The 22,804-nt window shown below is 43.6% G+C and overlaps 1 protein-coding gene across 4 annotated transcripts in view; it reads right to left on the reverse strand.

Moving 5' to 3' along the window:
- DLG5 (discs large MAGUK scaffold protein 5) overlaps positions 1–22,804 on the reverse strand; it is a 138,207-nt gene that overhangs the window by 73,725 nt on the left and 41,678 nt on the right. For all 4 annotated transcript variants that reach the window (XM_066621104.1, XM_066621103.1, XM_066621102.1 and 1 more), the window contains exons 2-4: positions 8,080–8,148; positions 4,385–4,553; positions 145–288 (exon numbers count right to left, since the gene is read on the reverse strand). In XM_066621104.1, the coding sequence (XP_066477201.1) occupies positions 145–288; positions 4,385–4,553; positions 8,080–8,148 (382 nt within the window). The remainder of the gene's footprint in view (positions 1–144; positions 289–4,384; positions 4,554–8,079; positions 8,149–22,804) is intronic.

Below are 22,804 nucleotides of genomic sequence, written 5' to 3' on the forward strand. Positions count from 1 at the left end.
TTAACAGGTTTTATTCACGACATTTTTAAAGCATGCCAATGAGAAGGGTGCAAAAGGATATTAAGATCTTGGGTAACCTCTCCAACTCAGACAGAAAGAGGACCCAAATACATCTCAACAAGTCTGCAGTGTGCATTTACTTACTGATAGAAATCAGCCTCCTTAGCAGCTTCTTCACATCTTTTTAATGTCTTAGTGTGCTGGTTCTGTAGAGACTGTAGGTCTGACATTGCCTTCATACACTGTATCTTCAATCTTTCATAATCGTGGTTTGGTTTGGGGCTAGGCCTGCCACAAAGAGATATTGGGCGTCAGGAGCATGTGACTTTAAAGTAAACATCATTACACATTTATGTATTAATTTGAAAGAACGGCCTGAAAATCTTGTCTGTAAGTTCTTTTAACCATCTTCCAAGGAAGGTGAAGCAGAAATGAAAGAGAGTCACCCCTACCTTGAGGTTAAAGGTGCTCCTGAAGCAACAGGGGTAGGGTTGGGACACTGCTCACATGAAAAGCAGGACAATATGGAGCAAGAGTACTTTGCAAATAGGTTTGAATATCATGGCCAACAAAGGACTGTTGATCTCTTAACATGGTAAAGAAATAAGAAGAAAGCCACAGTCTTTCTCCCTGGTATGTATTCGGCCCTTACCCAGCATGATTAAGCACTAAATCTGTACCAACACTAACCATTGCAGTAATAATAGCTCAAGGTTCTCTCCTATGCTTCACTACATAGATTATCCATGTTCCTGGGCCGTGTACAAGCCAGGTCAAAATGTCATTGAAAGGTAGGTTCAGGGCACTGGTATCATACTGATAAATGGGCATAACTTGTTTAGCTTAAAGGCAACTTCAGGGAACCGATCTGCCACATCACAGTACTGCTCTCCTCCTATTGATACATCTTTCTTCCATGTGTTGGAAAGATTCACACAGAATAGCCAGTGCTTCAAACAAACAAACTATCATGTGAAAAACAAGCTTCTATAAATGCACCTGGAAGGCATGCAAACCGGTCTCAAAGGAAATTCACAGCAGAAACTTCAGATGTTGCTGAAGTAGCCACAATACAGAAAGCAAGATTAACTCTTATTAATTTTCACTGAAGAAGGACTTGAAAGTCCGATCCTGCCCTATATTCCCTGTAAGAGGTCCTCATTGTTGCGCAGACCCCTTCTCTTGTTGTGCATCATCACAATGCTATCCCCAGAGGCCGAGTTCATATGTCATCAACCAGCTACTAAGGCGTGGAGCTCAGCTTAGCAGAACCCTGATCCTGTCTCCATTTTTCCCCCTTATTATAAACATAAATCAAGCAAAGAGATTTAAGGAAGGACCTGACTCAGTGGTTCCCAAACTGTGAGCCATGGCTCCCCAGAGAACCAAGAAAATCAGCCAGGGGAGCCGTTGAAACCTTGTGAAAAACCCACTGCCCTATGCAATGTATAGGATAGGGGAACTGTGGCCAATGGCCCAGTAGGTCAAGGGAGCTGCCAGTCAAAAAAGTTTGGGAACCACTGGGCTTAACTCTTCAAATGGACTAGACTTCCACATGAAAATTTGAAAAAACAAAGAGGGCCCTGACAGACTAAATAGTATAACCAAACAGTTACAAGGGAGAGGAGTTCTAGGTGGCTACTGAGGAGCAAATTTGCACCTGGAAGTGAAATTCTACTGGACTGGAGTCCTGCCAATTCCCCTATTTAAAACTGCATTTTTAGAGAAAGCTCCCAAGGGCCAGCCTTTGAAATTAAACACTTTCATCTTCATTCAAGTTAGCAGACATAAGCCGTGAGGCTCTGTCTTTCTTCTGTCAGTCAGGATGAGTTATGCATCCTGAAACAAATATTTAAAACATCGTGTTCATATTAGGAATGGTGATACATGACACATGTTGATTCAAGCAAATTCCAATGGCAAGATATTGTCAGCGTCAGAGATAATTTGAGAAACATATAGGATGGTTGGATAAAGAGCTACTGTAGCATACTAGTGAATAAGAAATTTTACTGTGAATAAAGCAGCCTCTGGTTCAAATATCTCAATCAGAAACTCACTAAAGGCAGAACTAGATATTCTGCTAAATATATGGTTGCAACCAAAAACAGTAACCACATTACTATCTAGTTCTCTCCTTACCCTTCCATAACTAGTACAACTTTGTGACATCACAATGTACCACATTTCCCTATCCCTGCTCCACAATGTAAGTTTTAGCTGGACAGGGTGTTCCAGAAAGGCAAAGTACCAGACATGTAGCTGCTGCTCTCAGCATCAGTAAACGGAAAAGGATCACACATCAACGGCTAGAATCAAGAGGCAAGGCCAATTAGATGCACATTATTATTGTATCTTATTACATTTTAAAGGTGCACTTTGATACAATAAATGCAGAAATTAAGCCATGCTGGTTTGCATCCACACAATATTGAGTGCATCTGAGAGCACAGTAAAACTACATGCATTTGTCTGAGCACTTGTAGCATGATACTTTCATATTATGTACTCTTTTATAATACGTATGAAAAATGGTGTAGAGTTCTGCCCACACTGGAATCTGGGTCAGAACCACAGCTTCCAGTGTGGGTTTCAGTATTTCCTGATTTGGTCCAGGACTCACAGCTTTCTCATGGTTCTGAACCTATCACAGAAACACAGAGACTGAAGGTGTTTTTGCTGCTTCCTCCTCCTCCCAGTATCAGAAGCTTTGAGGTATGCAAAAGGAGGGTGTAGAGCAGGCCCACTAGACTCCCCAAACCTCCACTGTACCCAAAGGGGGCCAGATTCAGGGAAAGGAAAGCATTTGTTGTTGGATTTGATTTTGTTTTTTTAAACATAAACCTTGTTGGAGTAAAGATTTTCCTTCCTGGGATGCAGATGTGCTTTCATACCTGGACTGAATTTCTGTGATACAATGAGGGTTTAGTCAAAACACTACCCCCTCACTAGAGAGATAATGCAGTCTGAGGTTCTGTATACACCAAAAGTCTAGAGTAGTGGTTCTCAAACTGGGGGGGTCATGACCCACCAGTTTGTGTAAGGCTTCTGCTTTCCCTTTAAGGAAGAGGGGAAGGGGGAGGCAGTGACGTGATCCCCAGGATGGTGAAGCTAAGGGTGGCAAAGGGAGGGTGCATTTACTCATAAGGTCCAGCATAAGGTCCAAGAGGTGCTGGGAGCCCTGCGTAGTGCTCTGCAGGGCTCCCCGATTCTTATAATGTTCAAAAGGAGCAATCGAAAAGTACTTCCAGTTTCCAGAAGGTGCTTTTTGATCGCTCTGTTTGAATGTCTTCAGGGAACCCTGCAGAGGGCTGTGTGAGGCACCCTGTACCTCGTGCTGGCCATCTGTGAGTAAAAGCAATGCCCCATTCACCGCCCTTAGCGACGCGATCCTGGGGATCACGCCTCCCCCACAAAGACTTACTTAGGCATTAAAACTCTCTAAAGGTTTGAGAATCACTGTCTAGAGCAGTGATTTTCAACTTTTTTCATCTTACAGCATGCTGACAAGGCACTAAAATGGTCAAGGTACACCATCAGTTTTTTAACAACTGACAAGGCACACCATGCTGTCAAAAGGGGCTCATATCCCCCATTGGCCCTACTAAAAAATGGCTCTCTCCAAAATTCTTGTGGCACACCTGGTGACCATTCATGGCACACCAATGTACCATGGCACAGTGGTTGAAAATGGCTGGTCTAGAGAAAGGAAGGAGATAGTTCCAATCATCCCCAAGAATTGTACAAAAACAGTACATTTCTTATTTACTAGGCAGATTTTTTCCCATGATGTATTTCAAAAGCTCAGATAAGATAGACTCAAAGAAAAATAGCTCACTGGTGAAATAAGAAAAGCATCTTCTATAGCTCTAATTCTCTCTAAAGCTAACTTTTAGATTAAATAATAGTTGGTCCAAAATATAGTTATTCTATTTGGGTGTCCATGTAACTGGAGGAAAGGTGGGGTAGAAATCTATTAATTAATACCCCTGCCCCCTGCAGGTGAGTACCATATGATTTAAGTTACATAAAAGAAGTTGCTGGCCCAAAGTCAGTCATCACTGAGCTTCATGGTTGAGCAGGGATTTGAACACTGGTCTTTCTGGATCTGGTCCAACACCCTATCCATGCTATCACACTGATTAAGTTTAGATAGCACAGATATTTCAGGGAGGTGTTTTGCCAGTGTAGTACTTTCCAGGCCATCCCAGCAATGTATGGACAAAAGAACTGCAGGAATTTCAACAGAGGATTACTATTTAGGAAGTGTGTGTCCCTATCTTTTTTTTAAAATACATTTTAGCCATGAAAAGGGGATGAAGGGATCCAAGCAAACCTGCATTAGACCCAGAAAAATCCTTCCCTTGAGTTTGCTCTCTTTTACCTGCAGTCATCAAAGGTCGACCCAGGAGAGGATAGGGCGAGGCGCTTCCGTAACTCATCCCGCTCACGGGTAACCTGGCGAAGCTGAAACAAAATGGTCTCCAGTTTCTCATTCATCTGCCTCACATCTCTGACAGCAGGAGGTGGCGACGATGCTTTGCTTGTTGTACCTGTGGCCAAACACAAACAAAAACTGAGGGGGGATTTGAAAACTTCAAAACTCAAGTAAAATATTTGCCAGCAAAGGTGGCAACATGAAAGAACTATCAGTTAAGCATGTAACCAAGGAAAGGGAATAGAAACTCCTCAGGTTTCAAGTTACATAGTCATAACATAGGCAGACTGAGGGCCCAATCCTAATGAGCCCATGCTAGCACACAGTATCGCAGATGTGCCATAATGCACCCCTGTGACACTTACCACTGGGCCGGTGCTAGCTCAGCATCAGCCTGCACTGGATGGACGAATGCCACCTGGTGCTCTGGGCGAGTGCCAGGCAGCAGAGTGATAAGTCAGGGCAGGGTGATGCATTCCTGGGGGGGGGGAGGGAGCGGGCCAGGAGGGGGACAGAGATGGCAGCAGGTGTCACCAACATGGGCCTCCTCGAATCTGCAACTGCCAATAGTGGACCAGATATGAGAAGACCCATGGGGGCCACCTGGGCCGGGAGGGGGGTTAGGATATGGCAGCAGGACCTGCTGCCATCTCTGCCCCCCTCCTGGCCCACTCCCTTCCCCCCCCCAGGAACGCATCACCCCACCCTGACTTATCACTCTGCTGCCTGGCACTCGCCCAGAGCTCCCTTACCCCGAGTAGATCTGGTGCTGCTTCCCAACCCCACAGGATACAGCAGTTGCCATTTCGGTGCTGCTGCAGCCTTGGGAACTGGAAGGCACAGGATTGGGCCGCCCGGTCAGTGTACATGCTTGGCATGCTGCCCCAAACATGTCCCACTGTACAAGCCCAAAGTCTGCTGTAAGAAAATGTAAGATCCTGAGAACTATAGTTTGTGAAAAACAGAAGAAGTTTCTGTTTCATAGGGTTGTAGAGCAGTGTTTCTCAAACTGTGGGTCAGGACCCACAGTTTGAGACATTTCTCAAACTGTGGGTCACGAGCCAATTTCAGGTGGGTTCCTAATCATCGCAACATTTTATTTTTAATATATTAGACATGATGTTACCATGGTATGTGACTGCATTTGGGGAAATGTTACAGACCTGTACTTTTAACAAGCTACTATGTATATTGTTTTAACAATGATAGTAAATGGGACTTACTCCTGGGTAAGTGTAGGTAGGATTGCAACCTTGTTAAACTGTTAAAAATTGTTAAAAAATTTCCTGCTTGATGATGTCACTTCTCCGGTCATGACATCACTTCCAGAGGGTCCTGACAGATTCTCATTCTAAAAAGTGGGTCCTGGACTCCCAGTGCTTAATGTGTGATAACCACTGTTGTAGAGAATAGCCTGATAACCACACAAGTGGCATCCAACATTGACCAAAATAGCCAAGAGAATAGAGATCCTTATGATATCATGCAGTATCATACATACTGTCCAGAAAGGCACACTTTCTGGACAGTATCCCTTCAGGGTTACTATTATCCCAAATGTGAGGCCTCTTCCTACAGCCATTTCACACAGCGCACAGTAGCCAGCCCGGCTTGCCACCGAGTGTCCCTTCAACAGAGAACTTTCGCCAGTTTGAGACTTCTGAAAAGTGCACCTTTGCAAACAGTTTGTCACATTCATTCTGCAGCGAGTTAAAGTCTTGGAACAAACTAACTAATTTAGATGGTGCCACAAGCAAAAGTAAAATACTAAAAAAAACCCAGAGGCAAAAGGATGCATTTCTGCCTTTTTGCCAAGAGTGAAAATTCTGAAGCAAGTTGTAAAACTCTCCTCTTCCATTAATCCCACCCTTACAAGGCAGCCCACTAGCTTCTTGCTGCTCTATTTAATATGGAGTTGCTGCCATTCAACAGCACAAAGGGTCCCACAGCATTATCAAGTGTGACTTAGCATATGCTTCAAATAGCCCTCTAGCTCATGAGAGGAAAAAAAAAATGGCAACACTCATCCCTCCCCTCAGAGAAGACATTTCTAGCTGAATGCTAAAAGGCTTTTTATTTCATCTGACAGCTTGTTTCAATGTAAAGGAAGTGACCTGGGCTTCAAGCTCAGTCTTCTTTTTTCCACCTGACTGAATGCTTCATGCCACAACATTTCCATTCTTCACTCCAACCAATCAAATTCCTACCAACACGCTCGGGCCTGGAGACCAAGGCTCCGTTTTCTAAATAATCCTCCACCTTTTAGTAACGTGCCTCTTTTCAGACAAAGTGGATTTGTCATAACATATTTATTACCACTGCTACCAAATGCAGCTTGTTTGTCAGCTTAAATAAGTGCTTCACAACTCATTTTTTCCACACTCAGCCCTCAGAACCAATCAGTATGTGGGTCACCTTTCTGGCTTGCCTCCAGGTAGCTAGATTCAATTCTATCCACTGAAAAGTGCTTATGGTTCTAAGAGGTCTTGAGATAACTATTTTGCATACAATGTACTGCAAGAAGAAAGATAAATGAACGGTGTAAACCTGGGGTATGAAGATGCACAGATGCAACGACAGGGTGGATAAGAACAAAGTTGAGGCTGTATCCTGCCAAGACAGAAGTAACACTCTCAAGAGCTATAAAGCTAGGACAACTATACTATGAAGAGAAACATCTGGAAAAATGGAGGGTTTTATGAGCGACTCTCATAGAATAGCACTTGTAAAAACTCCACTTGAAAAAAAAATGGGGTTATGGTCAGCCTCCCTATGTAAATTGCCTTGAGTCTACGAGGCTCGAGTCTATGAGAAAGGTGGTATATAGACACTATAATAAATAAGTGATTATGCTGGAGGACCCAATACATTACAGAGAGATAAGGTATCCATGACTGAGCACATGTCTGTTGGAACAAGTGTTGGGAGTGATCTCCTGCCTCTGCTCTAATTTTTTAGGGTCCAACCACAGGAAAAAGCAAAACTAGTATGGTCCCACAGCATTATCAAGTGTGAGTTAGCATATGCTTCAAATAGCCCTCTAGCTCATGAGAGAGAAAAATCTTTTTAAAAATCCCTTAAAAAAAATATTTAAAAAAATCCCTTTTAAATCTTCAGATGTGAAGGGAAGTGCACATCAAATCCATTCTCTAATCCCCCCCCCCCCAAATCACCAGCAGGGCGATTGAATCATGAGAAAGTTTTCTTTGAGCCCAGTACACTACCACCCCTTCAATGATCAATTCACTGTGAGGGAAGAGAAGAGAAAGGACTACAAAGTGTCCTTCGCCCTCTCATGCCCTCCCCTCTCCTCCCCTCCCCTCCCCTCCCCTCCCCACTGGTGGAGACTATTCTAGCTCTGCCCCTGCATCTTGGAAATTCAACCTTGACTAAAACAGATGTCCAGAGAAATCTTTAGACAGAGAACTTGTCTGGTGTATCAGATATCCTACCACAATTTTGGAACGTTAAAAAACACAGAGATTTCTGCAACATCTTCACATACATACACACCCCCAGTACACAAAAATTAAGTGATTTTCTTGGTCTATATTACAAACAAAAAATACATCTATCCATTAGTAACATGCAACTCAAAGTAAACCACCAGAGAAACTCCACAAGACCAGCACTCTACTTACCAGTACTGCTAAGAGAACTGCTGCTTTCAGAGTCTGATGGCATTATGGACAGAACGCTGTAAGTTGACCCTGGAATGAGGGAGAGAAAAATTAGCCGCTTAATTGCCATCTCCATGTGTGAGGGAGCTGCAATCCTGTGAGCTTTTTCCAGGTTTGTCAAATACCTATATATCCATATGTGGCCAGGGCAAGTTACACTCTCCTGTAGGCAACAGCCAAGGGAGCTTAACAAAATGGTAGGATTTCCCCCACAAATTACTTGAATTGTTATACAAGGCAAGCTAGTACAGGTATAATCTAATAAACCACGGATTTTTCACCCATGGTTTATCTGAATGCGATGCAAAAGGCCTTTAAATTAAAAGAAAAATACATTTAACAATAGCCTCATTAATGCAAAAGAGGACAACTGGATGACAATCCATCAATCATTCTCTCTCCAGGCACTTAGAACTGCTTCACTCCAAGGCAAGCGACTCCTCTCTTCCCCCTGAGCATGTGAAAGAAAGATAATCACTTTGCATTCTTTCCCACTGCTGAGCTCTGGGTGAAGGGAGAAGTCGCTGCCTTGGAATGAAGCCTTTCTCAGCGTCTGGAGACAGATTGATTGATGGATTGTCTGCCTAATGACTCTGTCTTACACCACAAAGGTCAGCAAGGCTGTTCTTAAATTGCAAAGGGATATTGTTTTTTAAATGGATTTGCTTTAATGTGATTTTTGCCATCCACGTGAGTTCTGGGAACGGAACCCTCGTGAATAATGAGACTCAACCCATATCTGTTTTTGGAGGGACTGGACATTTCTGTAGACTTATTTGCAAGGCTGCCCTCTTCAAAGTTGTTCTGAGTTTTGGCTCAATGGAGCTAGGATTAGAAGCGGCTTGGTAGTCAATTCACCTAAACTTTCCGCCACCCCCTGCTCTCTTTCGACAGCATGCACACCAAAACACAGCAAGGGACATGTGCAAACCTTGCACTCGTACAAACTCCCCTACTATATACAGAATGTCTTTCACGATGACCTTGTAAGCATGCACATCCAACTATACATATGCCCACCCATATAAGACACTAACATCTTTTGGAGAACAGATGCACCATGTACGCAAAGTACACGTGCATATGGAGCAAATGCAGCACTGATTAAGTGGCAAGCAACATTTTTATTTGGAATAATTTTTATATTTGCAAATATTAATATTATATATTATTATGTTGTTGTTGGCAACCTTCAGTCTTGAGAGACTATGGTATCGTGCTCTGAAAGGTGGTTTTGGAACATCGTCTAGTGTGGCTGAAAAGGCCAATTCGGGAGTGACAATCCCTTCCACAACGGGAGCAAGTGCAGTCTGTCCCTGGTCTGTCTCCCTGGCTATGGGCCTTCCTTCTTTGCCTCTTTGCCATATAATAATAAACTGCTGAGGAACACTACGCATTGGTTCAGTTCAGACATCTCCATTGAGAAATCACCACATGAAACAGTAAGAAGATAATTTCTCCAGTTTCTGAAAACCAGTTTCTCCTTGGACTGCATATAAAAACCATGCTTTTCCCCCCCTCTGTAGATGACATGAAAAGAGAACTTTGTCCATGCCCATTGCCAGACTGAAACCTTGCCAAAGGAAAAAAAAAAGGAGTCTGAAACGCCTTCTTACAAGGAAAGGCTACAGCTTTGGGGCTCTTCAGTCAAGAAAAGAGACCCCTGAGGGGGGACATGATTGAGACATACAAAATTATGCAGGGTATGGATGGATAGAGAGATGCCCTTTTTCCTCATGCAACACCAGAACCAGGCGACATCCACTAAAATTAAGGGTTGGGAGAGTGAGAACAGACAGAAGAAAATATTCTTTACCCAGCATGTAATTAATCTGTGGAACTCCTTACCACAGGATGAGATGATGGCATCTGGCCTAGATGCCTTAAAAAGACGACTGGACAGATTTCTGGAAGAAAAGTCCATCACGGGTGACAAACCATGATGTGTAGGTACAACTTCCTGATTTTAGAAGTAAGCTACTTCAGAATGCCAGAGGCAAGGGAGGACACCAGGATGCAGGACTCCTGTTGTCTGTGTGCTCCCTGAGGAATCTGGTGGGCTACTGTAAGATACAGGAAGCTGAACTAGATGGGCCTTTGGCCTGATCCAGTGGGCCTCTTCTTAAATACCTGTGTTTAAGCCCACTTGCATACTCAAGTGTTTGTGAGAACTGAAAAAGGATAAAACCCTTTTTTCTGGTTTGAAATGACTTAAGATGACAGGAAAATGTTATAATCCTCTTTTATCACTGTTCCTTTTTATCACTATCCTCTTTTATCTTTTATCACAAGGAACCAGCATGCATTACAAATTAACTTTTTGGGGTGGTTGCCTTTTCTGAAACGAAGCCCCCCCAATTTTTCCCTTTTGTGATAGGGGAAGTGGTCCAAAGTAATAGTTTAGAAATTGGGAGCTTGTAAATGTGTGCTCTCCCCTCACATGCAAATCTCCTTGCCCCATCATAACCATAGTCAAGAGAAACATTAATATTGACTTTAATATTGGTTAATACTATCCAGAACTAAAATCCATTTTAAATCACAATTTCAGATCTTGATTAAAGGGGAACCCTGATAAGCAATGACTTCAGCTAATGTTAGGGACATCTCCCATTACCATGATTATGATGGGAGGAACAATTTAGTTTCAAGAGGGAAGATATGTGAAAAGCATTTCCAAGACTGGTTTTTAACTTATAAACTGCCATTAACAAGGTTGTGCTGGCCAATGGAAATTGCATATGAGAGCATGTTTATGTATTTATACACATTCAGGCATCATCCCAAGATATAGCTGCTGCAAACAACGCTTTATCAATTTGGACATCACACCCAATTGTTACTCATTTAGATTTCCACCCACTTTTGGATTCAGAAGGATCCTCAAGATGGCTAGGGTAAAAACAATGAAATACACAACGCAATCCTAACTTGCGCTGCAACAGGCAGGTCGGCGGGCCTGCACAGTATCCAGTGCAAGTTTGGGGATGACTGCAGGCCAGTCCAGGGCAAAGGGAAATAATTTCCTTTACCCCGGGTAACTGGGATCAGGGCTAGCATCTGGTATAAGTGCCAGATCCTGGTCCCGCCTCCTAATCCCAGCCCGCTCTTGGTCGGTGCATACTTACCCATCCCTGTCAACACAGAGGCTGGAAGTGGCGCATCCCTGCACCAGCCCAACTGACTCCCACAGAGGCACAAACGTGCTTTATGGCATGTTTGCGACCCTCCCAGGTTGGCACATGGAGCTTGTGCTGACCGTGGGTGCAGTTTGGACTGCACCCACAATTAAGTTGAGGCACTTTCCACCCATCTTTTCTGACACTGTTCAGGGGTTCTGTTCCCCCCAGTCCCTACAATTCTCATTAACTCATTGTGGCTGTTCTCTCTCATCCAGTCTCGCTCCCTTGATGGCTGGTTTGTTCACTGACTGGCTGTATGCTGCCTACTCCTTTCCCCCTTAGAACTGCAGGTCTTTTGACAGTCCAAGGACAGAAAGGGGGGAGCTTCTGTAAGAAGCTTCTGGTTTGGCCCAATGCCCGAAATGAACCACAGGCTATGAACTGAATGCCAACCAACAAAATGTGTATCCTCTCTCGTCAACACTGCCAAATCACAGACGCAGCCACCAGGCATCTCAGTGCTGGCAGAGATGTCAGTACAAGCAGTTGGTGCCACAGGAGGAAAAACTACCCATATGGGAGATCAAATGGCTGCAAGGAGAGGAGGGTTTGAAAACTCTGGGAAGAGATTAACACTAGAATCCAAAGTAATTAAATGAAAGTGCTTCTTTCCTTCTGTCTTGTTAACCTCAAACCGTCATACAGTAAAAAATGTCGAAAGCATTGGTCAGTGTAATTATTTGGAATAAAAACAGGACAAATTGTTTTATCCAGTGCAAAGACTGCTCAAAGGAAAAGACCAATTCTTTACGAAAAAGACCAACTGAGGCAATGGCTGTAACCAAGAGGCCAAACAAAAGCGTAGTCGGTAAGAATTACGCAGTGTTACAAGAAAGCACAGGACCGCATAGTTGTCTTTGACCATCACCAAGTCCCATCCTGGCTAAGTTGTTCTAGGAAGACAATGAGAAATGGCCTCTGTGAGCACTGTGAGCAAGGGCTGCTTCATCCTGGAGAGCTTCTCTCCTTGGCCAACTAACAACAGATTGCTCAGGTTGACTTAGTTATTTGCTTCCCTCATCACTGCCCCCCCATCCCTGCCTGCTCTAATGATACTGAATCGCATTTCTAGCCAATTGCTGGCTTTGATATAATATCTCTTCAGCAAACAATGACAACTAAATTTAGATTTCCATACACCAACATGAAACTATGGGCCATTCAGATACTCAAAACAAATTATCATTTGTTGAGTTTCAAGGGGGTATTAGATCCTGGACTGAGTAAACATCTGAATTTTATTTTTCAAAATGATGAGAATACTGCCATGTTTTGCTTCCTTTGACCAATAAGAGGGGAGGGAAAGGGTGCGAGTATGTGTTGAAATCATGTCACGCTCTTCAGAGAATGATCCAGGCCTCCATGCAAAACCCTAAACTTCATGTTTAGATTTCACTGACGGCAGACTATTGGGATACCTAGAACATACCCACCTTTTCTCCTCCCACCATTCCTCTATAGCTTACCATTTCTCCTGATGAAGAGTTATGTAGGGATCGATTACCACTTTTGGTTGGTCCTAATAGAAGCACTACACTAAAGGCCCAATCCTATCCAACTTTCCAGGGGTGATGCAGCCCTGAGTAAGGGAACAAAAGTTCCCCTACCTTGAGGTGGCCTATGTGACTGTCTGTCCATTCCCCTGCAGCATTCAGTGCAAGCCCCACTGGCACAGCTGCATCAGCATTGGAATGTTAGACAGGATTAGGTCCTAAGCGCCTCACTATGGGGAGGTTCTGGAGATCCATGAGTACCTTGAAACCCACATAGTTCAGAACAGCCTGTTCTTGCCAGTTTAGCACCTACAAAACTGTAAGTTAGGGAGCATGTGTATGATAACTCTGGATTATGAATTTTTCTTGTGATGGACCAACACTACCTATATTCTACTACTTTGTGATTTGGTATGCCAACTTCAGATTTAAGGAACTGGATGGTGTAACATAGCTGAACCCATGCACCTGGCATTTTTGAGATTAAGTTTGTAACTTTTTTTTTTTTTTATACACTCTTTTCATTATATCTTCCAAGGAACAGCACTGCTAAGCAACTCTTTCTTATCACCCACTGGGAATTTCCATTGTTAATTAAGCTCCAGTTTTTCTTCTGCCTGCTCTTCCATGCCCATTCAATATCTCACCAGTAAACACCTTGCCCCCACCCTTCACAAAGTCTCACAAGAGGTGAGGGGGTAGACAATTTTTTTTTAACCACATCTGAACTGAACTAAACTGACATTGGCAGGACGCCCATTTGCTGTGGGGAAGCAAAGAAAATTTGATTAAAATGGGAAATGATCCAGTTTATAAGATTCCCATTCCTTTTCACATTACCAGAGAAACTGCCCAAGGAGTTGAAAATTCACACATGCATGTCACGCTGCGTCTTCTTTCTTTAAAAGCCCATGTTGCCAGATTTGTCAGAAGCAGTCAAATTCACAGCAATTCCAAGTGTTAAGTTACTTTTGGGAGGGGAGGGGTGCTGCAATTACTAAGGCAAAGCATATGTGTTACTAATGTTTATTCATAATCACAAAATATGGGATGAAATGTGTCATGCTCACATTTGTGCTTCACTATTGCTTTCCTTTAGGGATAATTCTAACACCAATATGCTATATCATGTTCAAACTTTCCCAAGCAATGGGAAATTTCAGAGCAGTCTTTTATGGTGTCAGTTACCTTTTAAGGAGAGAGTATACAGGAGACTTCCTGTATTACACTTTTTTAATTTATAAACAGATAAAAAAAAAAAAGATGGGCAGGGGGAAGCAAGCAAGTATCTAGACCAGCCATTTTCAACCACTGTGCTGTGGCACACTGGTGTGCCGTGAGTGGTCCACGGGTGTGCCACAGGAATTTGGGGGAAGATCATCTATTAGTAGGGCCAATGGAGTTGTGAGCCCCCCACTGGAAGCACAGTGTGCCTTGTCAATTGGCAAAAACCTGATGGTGTGCCTTGACAATTTTAGTGCCTTGTCAGTGTGTCGTGAAAAAGATGAAAAAGGTTGAAAATCGCTGATCTAGACCAGGGGTGCCCAAACCCCAGCCCTGGGGCCACATGTGGCCCTTGAGGCCTCTCAATGTGGCCCTCAGGGAGCCCCCAGTCTCCAATGAGCCTCTGGTCCTCTGGAGATTTGTTGGAGCCCGCACAGGCCCAACACAGCTGCTCCCAGCATGAGGGCGACTGATCGACCTCTCGCATGAGCTGGGAGATGAGGGCTCCCTCCACTGTTTGTTGTTTCACGTCTGTGATGCAGTAGCGGCAGCAAAGGAAAGGCCAGCCTTGCTTTGTGCAAGGTCTTTTTAGGCCTTGAACTACTGCAAGACCTTCATTCATTCATATAAGTTCATCTTTAATATATTCATTCATGTAAACTTATGTAAATTTATTCAAATTTTAGATGTAAATTAATTCTTTTTTCCCCAGCCCCCGACACAGTGTCAGAGAACTGATGTGGCCCTCCAGCCAAAAACTTTGGACACCCCTGATCTAGACAAACCATACTAGGCCCATACAAGTATAACATCTGATCACAACTTTTCCATTACACAAAACACACCAACTTGTTTCTCTGGTTAGTCCCAAATCCATCAGGATAACATGGGAACAAGTCCAAAGCCACACAAATACATGATTATTCCGTTCAACGAACAGCCTACATACAGGGCCTGTAACAGAGGGCCAAAACCACATGCAACATTAACATCATTACAGGCATGCCAGGGTTATTATTATTATTTTGTAGGTAAAGAATAAACCTGGATGTGGACTACGAGCATAAGAGGCTGTAAAGCGCTGTGACTCTGATCTCAACCATACCACCATGAGTGCTTTAGTATAAAGATTGAAAAGCTTCATTGTCACCTTTCTTGGAAAGATAGCACCATATTGGGGTCCCAAAGGGCAAGCTCTACCCTTCCATAAGGGTCCCAATTCAAAGTGGGCAGGCCTATACATGTGCTGTTTACAAATGTGAAAGCCCAGGCAAGCTGGCAGTGATGCCATTAATGTCACATCTAGTTCGACCCCAAGTTCCTTTTCAAATTGTTTTGGCCTGGATTAAAGAAAAATTCATCGCCCAAAGACACCAGTAATCAAAATTGAAATACTGGCTTACTGAATAGCCAGTACAGTAATCAAAATTCAGCAACCCTATAAGTCAAATGCTAGAAGTTCAACGCAATACAAGTTGAATAACTTGCACATGTTAAGCACATATTATTTGACTGAACACCACTTAGGTTGTTGAAGTTTCTACACCTGATTATAGCGCCAACACAGATAGGTTTACTGAACCAACAAAATCCATGTTAACTATTCTTATTTCCAGTAGCGTCGCTATATAAGTGCAAGGGGTAGCAAATGCACTGGGCTACAGCTGCTGAGAAGGGCAACATCGGGGCAACTCTGCCTGCATGCGAGTTGCCTTGGGCTGCTGCAGCCCCGCCAGGTGCCCTCGCTCTACGTTTGGGCAAGAAGGAGGTGAGGAGATGTGCTGCATGTCTGTTGCTGGTGGAGCCTGGACAGGGGTTGAGGCAGCGGCAGCAGGCACTGAGCGGAGAAAGTTTGCAGCTCTGCTCCAGTGTGCCTGAAACCTTGGCGGGGCTTTGGAAGGCTTTTGTGGGACGCTTCAATGTGGGGAGCAGAGGTGCAGGAGGAGGCAGCGACGGGGTCTCCTTCTCCTCCCTCCCTCTGCTGAGAGCCAACAGCTGCAGGCACTGAAGGCTTCGTTTGCCTGTATCCCACCAGAGCCAGCAGCGGGAGGGAGGGAGGGAGGATGAGGCGTGAGCCTGACGGGGCTGCAGGAGCAGCCCAGTGTAAGAGAGGGAATGGAGGTGAGTAGGAGTGAGCTGGTGCTGGGGGGAGGCAGCTTGGGGGATGTGGCAGATTTTTCATTTTTCACTTTTTAAAAAAGGTGGGTGTGAAATCAAAACCCAGGAGTGATGTCACTTCTGGATGTGACATCACTTCCAGGGCAACATCTTGAGCTCTGCACCGGGCAGCAGGATCGTTAGCTACGCCACTGCTTATTTCAGTCCAAGGCAATAGCAATGAGGAAGCAGAGATGTCAGAAATTCCCCAGTAAGCTGGTCGGCAAGAGAGAGGAAATGGGAGAATGGGTAAATTCCTCTCCTTGGACTCTCCTGGAAATCTGTGTTGGCAGTGGCGGCCTTGGAGGCCAACAGGCACTGGCCAGGCGCTGCTGCTCGGGGGACAAAGAAGCCCAGGCCATCCTGATATGGACACACCAGCCATCCTGGACAGAAAAGAAGCCCTCTTTCAAAATAAAGGGAGTTAGACTGGGAAAGAGGAACCAGGAAGGGGCAGGGGTCCATGAGGAGGAACAGGAAACATATAAGGGAGCCAGAGCCTGTGATGGGGAGGTTGATGGTGAAAATGCCCAAGTGTCAGTGGCTGGGAACTCCCATGCAAGGGAACCTGCCTCACAGTACCCAAAGAGGGAACTAACCAAGGTGACCAGATGTCCTCTTTCTCCAGGACACGTCCTTTTTTCAGCCTCAGGTCCTGGAAAAGAACTTAAATGACTTTCTTTTCCCTGTGAGTGGGCCCCTGCAGGCAGCACTTAGCCTTCTGGTAATATATTGTATGTAATTTAGTTTTAAATTTAATAATATAGTGTTTAAATTAACCATATGAAATCAATATATGAATGTTTTTGGCTTTTATTTTGTCATGTCCTACATATTGGGATGTCTTGTCCTCTTTTGTGGTTATGACATCTGGTCACCCTGGAACTGACTGACCAGTGGAGGAGGCCCTAGGATGATGGTACCCCTCCCCCATCTAACATTCTAAGACCCCATCAAGGACCCCCTGAAAGATTGGTTCCCCAATAAGGCCATGGTCATGGAAAGGCAGCTACCCCAGAAGAATGAAAGAGGGAGAAGAGTGCCATGAGAACTTCCGCTGCATCAGCTGGACTCCAACAGGGCTGGCAAAAAAAAGGGCAGGGCTTGCACCTCTCAACACCACCACCCAAAGCCACCCGCAAGAAGAGTGGATTCCCCCCCCCCTTTAAGTTTTAAAGGGAGATTTTGTTTGGATGCCAACCTGTTTAGTGCAACAATTGTGGTTCTCAGACTTTACTGCTCATTATGACAAACTCTGAAGACTGAAACTTGTTAAACTTATGGCCACCATTAACTTTTAAAAACGCATGACAACCATAAACGATTGCTACCAAAAGCAACTCATTCCAACTGTCTTCATTACAGGGACATAGGTCAAAATTGCAATAGGGATGAGCTTAAACTATAATAGCATTAGTACAGACTTGCAGAATTTTAACTTAAGCATGACCAGGTGCTTGGGTGCTAACAGACAGGACTGTGCATGTCATGATTCCACGCAAGTGCAAAACATCTGCAGAATTCAACACCTTGAGAATCTCCGGGTGCTCTCTTTTTCCAAAATCAACAAACTGTAGACACTAGCGCTGCAAGGTCAGTTACAAGAAATGTGTGGTAAAATCCAGAGGGAAGCTGAGAACATCCAGCAATTGAGCTTCAGCTCCATATTAGTAAAAGGTCCTTGCAAGACCTATTGTATGGTAGGTAGGATCCCACTCCTCTACCCTGCAGTGAACATCTACCCTGAACATCTGCAGTGTGTTCAGATACCACATCAAACCATGGTTTGCATTAATTATAGCTTAGAACCCAAACCACGGGATGCAGAACATGCAGCCCATGTTCAGAGCTCCTTTCACCATCCCATCTCTTAGCATCCAGCTATGCAAGTTTCACCATTCACTTCCATCTCAACAGTGTCGGAAGCAATGTGGTGTGTCAATTCAGGCTAATTACACAAGGCTACAGAGAAGTTTCCTTTACCATGCTTTGGCTTGATGTTTAAGTTGAGGGTATATGAAAGGAGTTTCCACTGAGTTAAAAAAAAAGGAATCTACTCTGATAACTTTTTAATTTTGGTAAAGATCTGGAGGGTTAATCCTCCTCACATGACTGATGCAAAATTTGCTTCTAATGCCTCAAAAAGAATTTTGTGCTCAATTTATCCAAACAAGAGATGTTGCTTGCCAACCAGCCACTTGCAAAAGTCATTTTCTTCGAAGCTTAAAAAGAGAGGCCACATGTTACACAAGCTTTCAAAAACTATTACATTTGTTTGGTGGATAATGCACGATTAGCCAAAGGCAAAAAGAAAGAGGGGGAAACAGGAAGATATACTGCTTTTAAAATGAGCTTTAGGGTTTCTATCCTTTTAAGCAAATTATGCTGCTGCTAATCTAAATTATAAAGCCTGTTCCATAAAAACGAACTCACTGCAATCATTTTGCAGGAGTTCTCTTTCCAGATCCTTGTGTTTCTCTCTTGCAATTCTAAAATTAAGACGTGCACATTCACTTCATGACAACATCCAGTGATATTTTCGTGCACCATAGTCCTCTAGGATGAGACTCCCAAACCACAATGCTTTCATTTTACCAGGACCCGTTTCAAACACATCTCTTCCAGTAGGAGGCAGTTCACACTTCAGCTGCAAGCTGCTACGGGTGGATTGATCAGGCAGTTAGGACTCTGGCACTGGTGGTTTAGTGAAAGTATGCTTGACCACCACATGAGGCCTTGGTTCACTTCCCAGCCAATGTAATCATACTTCTGAGAGCTAGTGTAGTTCAGTGGCTAAGAATGCGAAGCTGCTAATAAATTATTATTATTGCTGCTGCTATATACTTATAGCAAATGCCACAAGAGAACTGGTGCAGCAGATTGTCGAGTAAACTACAAGCCTGGAAGTTCCCAATTCAAATCTCATCTCAGTCACAAACCCACATTAGGTTGCTTTGGACAAATTACTGTTCTCAATCTCAGCTTCAGTTCCACTCCACCTCAAATGTAAGGGTAGCTTAATAGTATCTCTACAAATCTTATGTGGTAACTACAGAGATAAATATTATTTATACAGGTATATTCAGCCTCCCAACTAACTGCTACAAGCGGCATACAGATAACATGGAGCATTTTGAACCCTCTAGAAGTCTTACATAAATGCTACCTATTTGTCATTGAATCATATGATGTATTTATATGGGTGAACTTCAGATGTCAAATACCAAAGTGCTATTTAGTATGCCCATTATACTTATTTAGTTGGTGTTACCTACACTGAAGGAACAGGAATATAACATGGAGAGTTGCAGAGAATGGTCATAAAATGTATTATTTCAAAAATTTTCACCAGAGACCATCTCTGAGAATAAAGCACATAGCAAGCCAAATGGCAAATTCAGAATCAAGCAATATGGTATAAAAAACAATGTTTTTGTCCAATAATGGTAAGAACTAAGTTTCTGGGTTAATGGCATGCAACCAGGAAAACGACTAGAATAAAAATATAGATTTCAAACATTCTTGTCTCAAGTATAGCCTTGTATAAAGAGTCTACACCAGGGTAACAAGCACAAATGGAAGCCCATGGAAGCTCTTTTTCTGACCCATGTAATAATTGGGCTCTCCCAGTGTTGCCCGTTCAGCAGTGCCACTTCTGCCGAAGCTCCAGGTGGGAGAGAAAGAACATGGCCTCAGAAGTCAAGGAACCTACAGGGTAAGGAGAAGACCAAGGGGGGCAACTTGCTGGGAGAGCCCAATTATCAAGTGGGATACCCTTTCAGCAGCACTGCTTGTGCTGAGGCAGCACTTTGCAGAGCACCTATCAGCTGCTCTGCTGCGAAGGGATGCCTCAACAGAAGTGGCATGGTTGAAAGGATGGCCTATGTAATAATTGGGCTCTCCTGTATCTTGAAAATAAGATCAAGATTTGCACATTTGCTCTTCTGACATTTGCAGCTAACAAGTTCCTACATGTGAATCAAGTGCTTATTTCTGGCCATCACTTGCTTAATGATGCCACCTCCAGCCCTTAGCAGGCACCATGAAAGCTATTCAGCCCACTGCATGAAACAGGTTTGTCGTCTCTGGTCTGTATAATTAAGAAAAACTATGTATCTAGAAACACACATTTCCTAGTTTATTACTGTTGTAGTTTACTGTGTTTTGTCAATTGGTTGCTGTGTTTTAACTGATGTTCTTAAGCCGCCCTGGGAGTTCCTCTGGAATCCAAGCCATCAGCCTGAGCCTTTGGCTGTGGCTGGTGTAGACCTTTCCAGCTGAACAGACGTTGTGAGCTACGCTGCGTGTCAAGAATGTTTATTTTATTTGTGAGGGACATTACATGCAGCTAACCTGGGTCTGCCACTGAGTGAACGTTCAAGCAGAGAACAACAGCGAATCCTGGCTCCTCTGATGCACATGCACAAGATTGTGCGCGTTTCCAAATGAACATGTCTCTCACACATTTTCTATACTTTTTTTAAAAAGTGGCCATAAGAGAACCCAGTTCCAAAGGTAATGTGTTTATCTCACAAAGCAATTTCTGATTTCAAGACAATTTAAAACAAGTGCGGACATTATTGTAACGTGTTACAAGAATGCATGGTTGGGGGGAAAAAGTCCATTCTCGAGCTCCTATCCCACCAAAAGGACAGGATTTGCCTGCAGTAACAAATGCTATGGCTGAGCAGAGTGCCTACCCATGATGGAGAATGCAGGGCACCTAGTATTTTCCATCACAGAGTTCTCCCCAAGTATAGCATTTGTCACTGCAAATAAACTCTGTACTGGGTGGGGGGGCAGGTCTTGCTAGGACATGCTCAATGAACCTCAGACCAGACACTAACATCTGCACGGGGCTTCTGATGCAGCAAACAAATATCTAGAGTCAAGAAATAGACTCTTTTTAAAGAAAGGGGGTATTTGTTTATTCATATTTTACTTGCTTTTAAGCAAAGGGTAGATTCATCCTTTCATTTCTCTAAGCTAGTGTTTCTCAAAATGTGGGTCGGGACCCACTAGGTGGGTTGCGAGCCCATTTCAGGTGGGTCCCCATGCATTTCAACATTTTATTTTTTAATATATTAGACTTGATGCTACCATGGTATGTGACTGCATTTGGGGACATGCTACAGATCTTTACTTTTAACAGGTACTATGTATATGCTTTCAACAATGGGGACTTACTCCTGGGTAATTGTGGGTAGGATTGTAGCCCATGATTGTTAAAAATTTTCCTGCTGGATGATGTCACTTCTGGTCATGACATCACTTCTGGTGGGCCCTGACAGATTCTCATTCTAAAAAGTGGGCCCTGGTGCTGCTCTAAGCTCATTTGATACTGTATAACTCCGTATAACTTACAGACAGAGGGCCAAATGGAAGATTCAATTCTGCCATTAAAAAGGAAGGCGCAGCTATTCAGAAGGCACAGAACCCTGCTAGGTAAAAGCAAACATTAATTCTCCAAGATTGGGCTGTCAGTGAGCTGAGGCACCCAGCCTTTTCATTAAATTCTGGGAACTGGGTATTTCCCACTGCAAAACATGCCAGAGGGTAAGTCTAACTGTTGGCAGTAGGACACTCATCACATGTGTGGCTCAAGCTGTTCTGTAGTAAATCAAACTTGAACAGCAACAAAGAAATACAAATGCTACAACTTTTGAAAGCTTGTTATTAAACCAAAGATAGCCCAATCCTAATTTTGTCTATGCACAAACATTAATATGTTATTACAGGTCAGTCACTTTGATCAATGAGGTGTGTATGGACAAAGGCTCTCTATAGGTTCCAGATGCCGCACTTATGTGTGCAGTTAGCCAAAGACATACGACATCTCACTGTAAGCCCCTTGTCAGTGTAGGTCAGGCAGCCCAGTGTCATGGATAGGAGGTAAATTTTGCCATGGCTGCAACTAGAGTGCAGCACTTCCTCATAGGTTTAAATGACAACTAATTTCGATGGAAGGAGCTAGAGGGATGCACTTGGGGCCATGACGATGACAAAGGTTAACCCTGTTTTTTGGTTGCTTGCATGTCTGCACAAAAGGGAAGGTTGCATCTCTTTCTCAAGTGTGACCCAAACTACAGCCCATTTACTTTGTCCAACAGGATTTAACAGGAGCCATGAAAATGAAGCCTGTTCTTACCTGCATTGTTCAACTCCATAAGCATAGCCTACCCTAATTCTGTTTCTTTATTACAATGGAGTGTATGGAATATGTCAAAGAGAACAGTGACCCATTAAGATTTTTGGTGGTGTTTTAAAAAACAAGTTTGCTACCAAGAAAGGTTTGTTTGAGTTCTAGAGCTCAGTTTATTTTTGTTTTATAGGTCTCCAAACAGGTCATAGCTTAACACCATACACAATAATAAGAGCAAAAAAGCTACAGCCAAGAGATACCTTTCATTGAAGCTGATCTCTATGGTCTGGCAAAATAAATAGGAGACATCTTAAAGAGCCATCTTAGGGCCCAATTTTTCAGTGCCGGTGCAGCCATGCCAATGGGGCACACGTTGCATCGTGGTGGGAAGGCAGTCACTGAGGTCTCCTCAAGGTATGGGAACATTTGTTGCCTTATCTTGGGGCTGCATTGCGGTTGCACCAGTGCTAGGAAGTTAGGTAGGATTG

The sequence above is a fragment of the Tiliqua scincoides genome, chromosome 3 (genome assembly GCF_035046505.1).
Source record: "Tiliqua scincoides isolate rTilSci1 chromosome 3, rTilSci1.hap2, whole genome shotgun sequence".
Classification (NCBI taxonomy): domain Eukaryota; kingdom Metazoa; phylum Chordata; class Lepidosauria; order Squamata; family Scincidae; genus Tiliqua; species Tiliqua scincoides.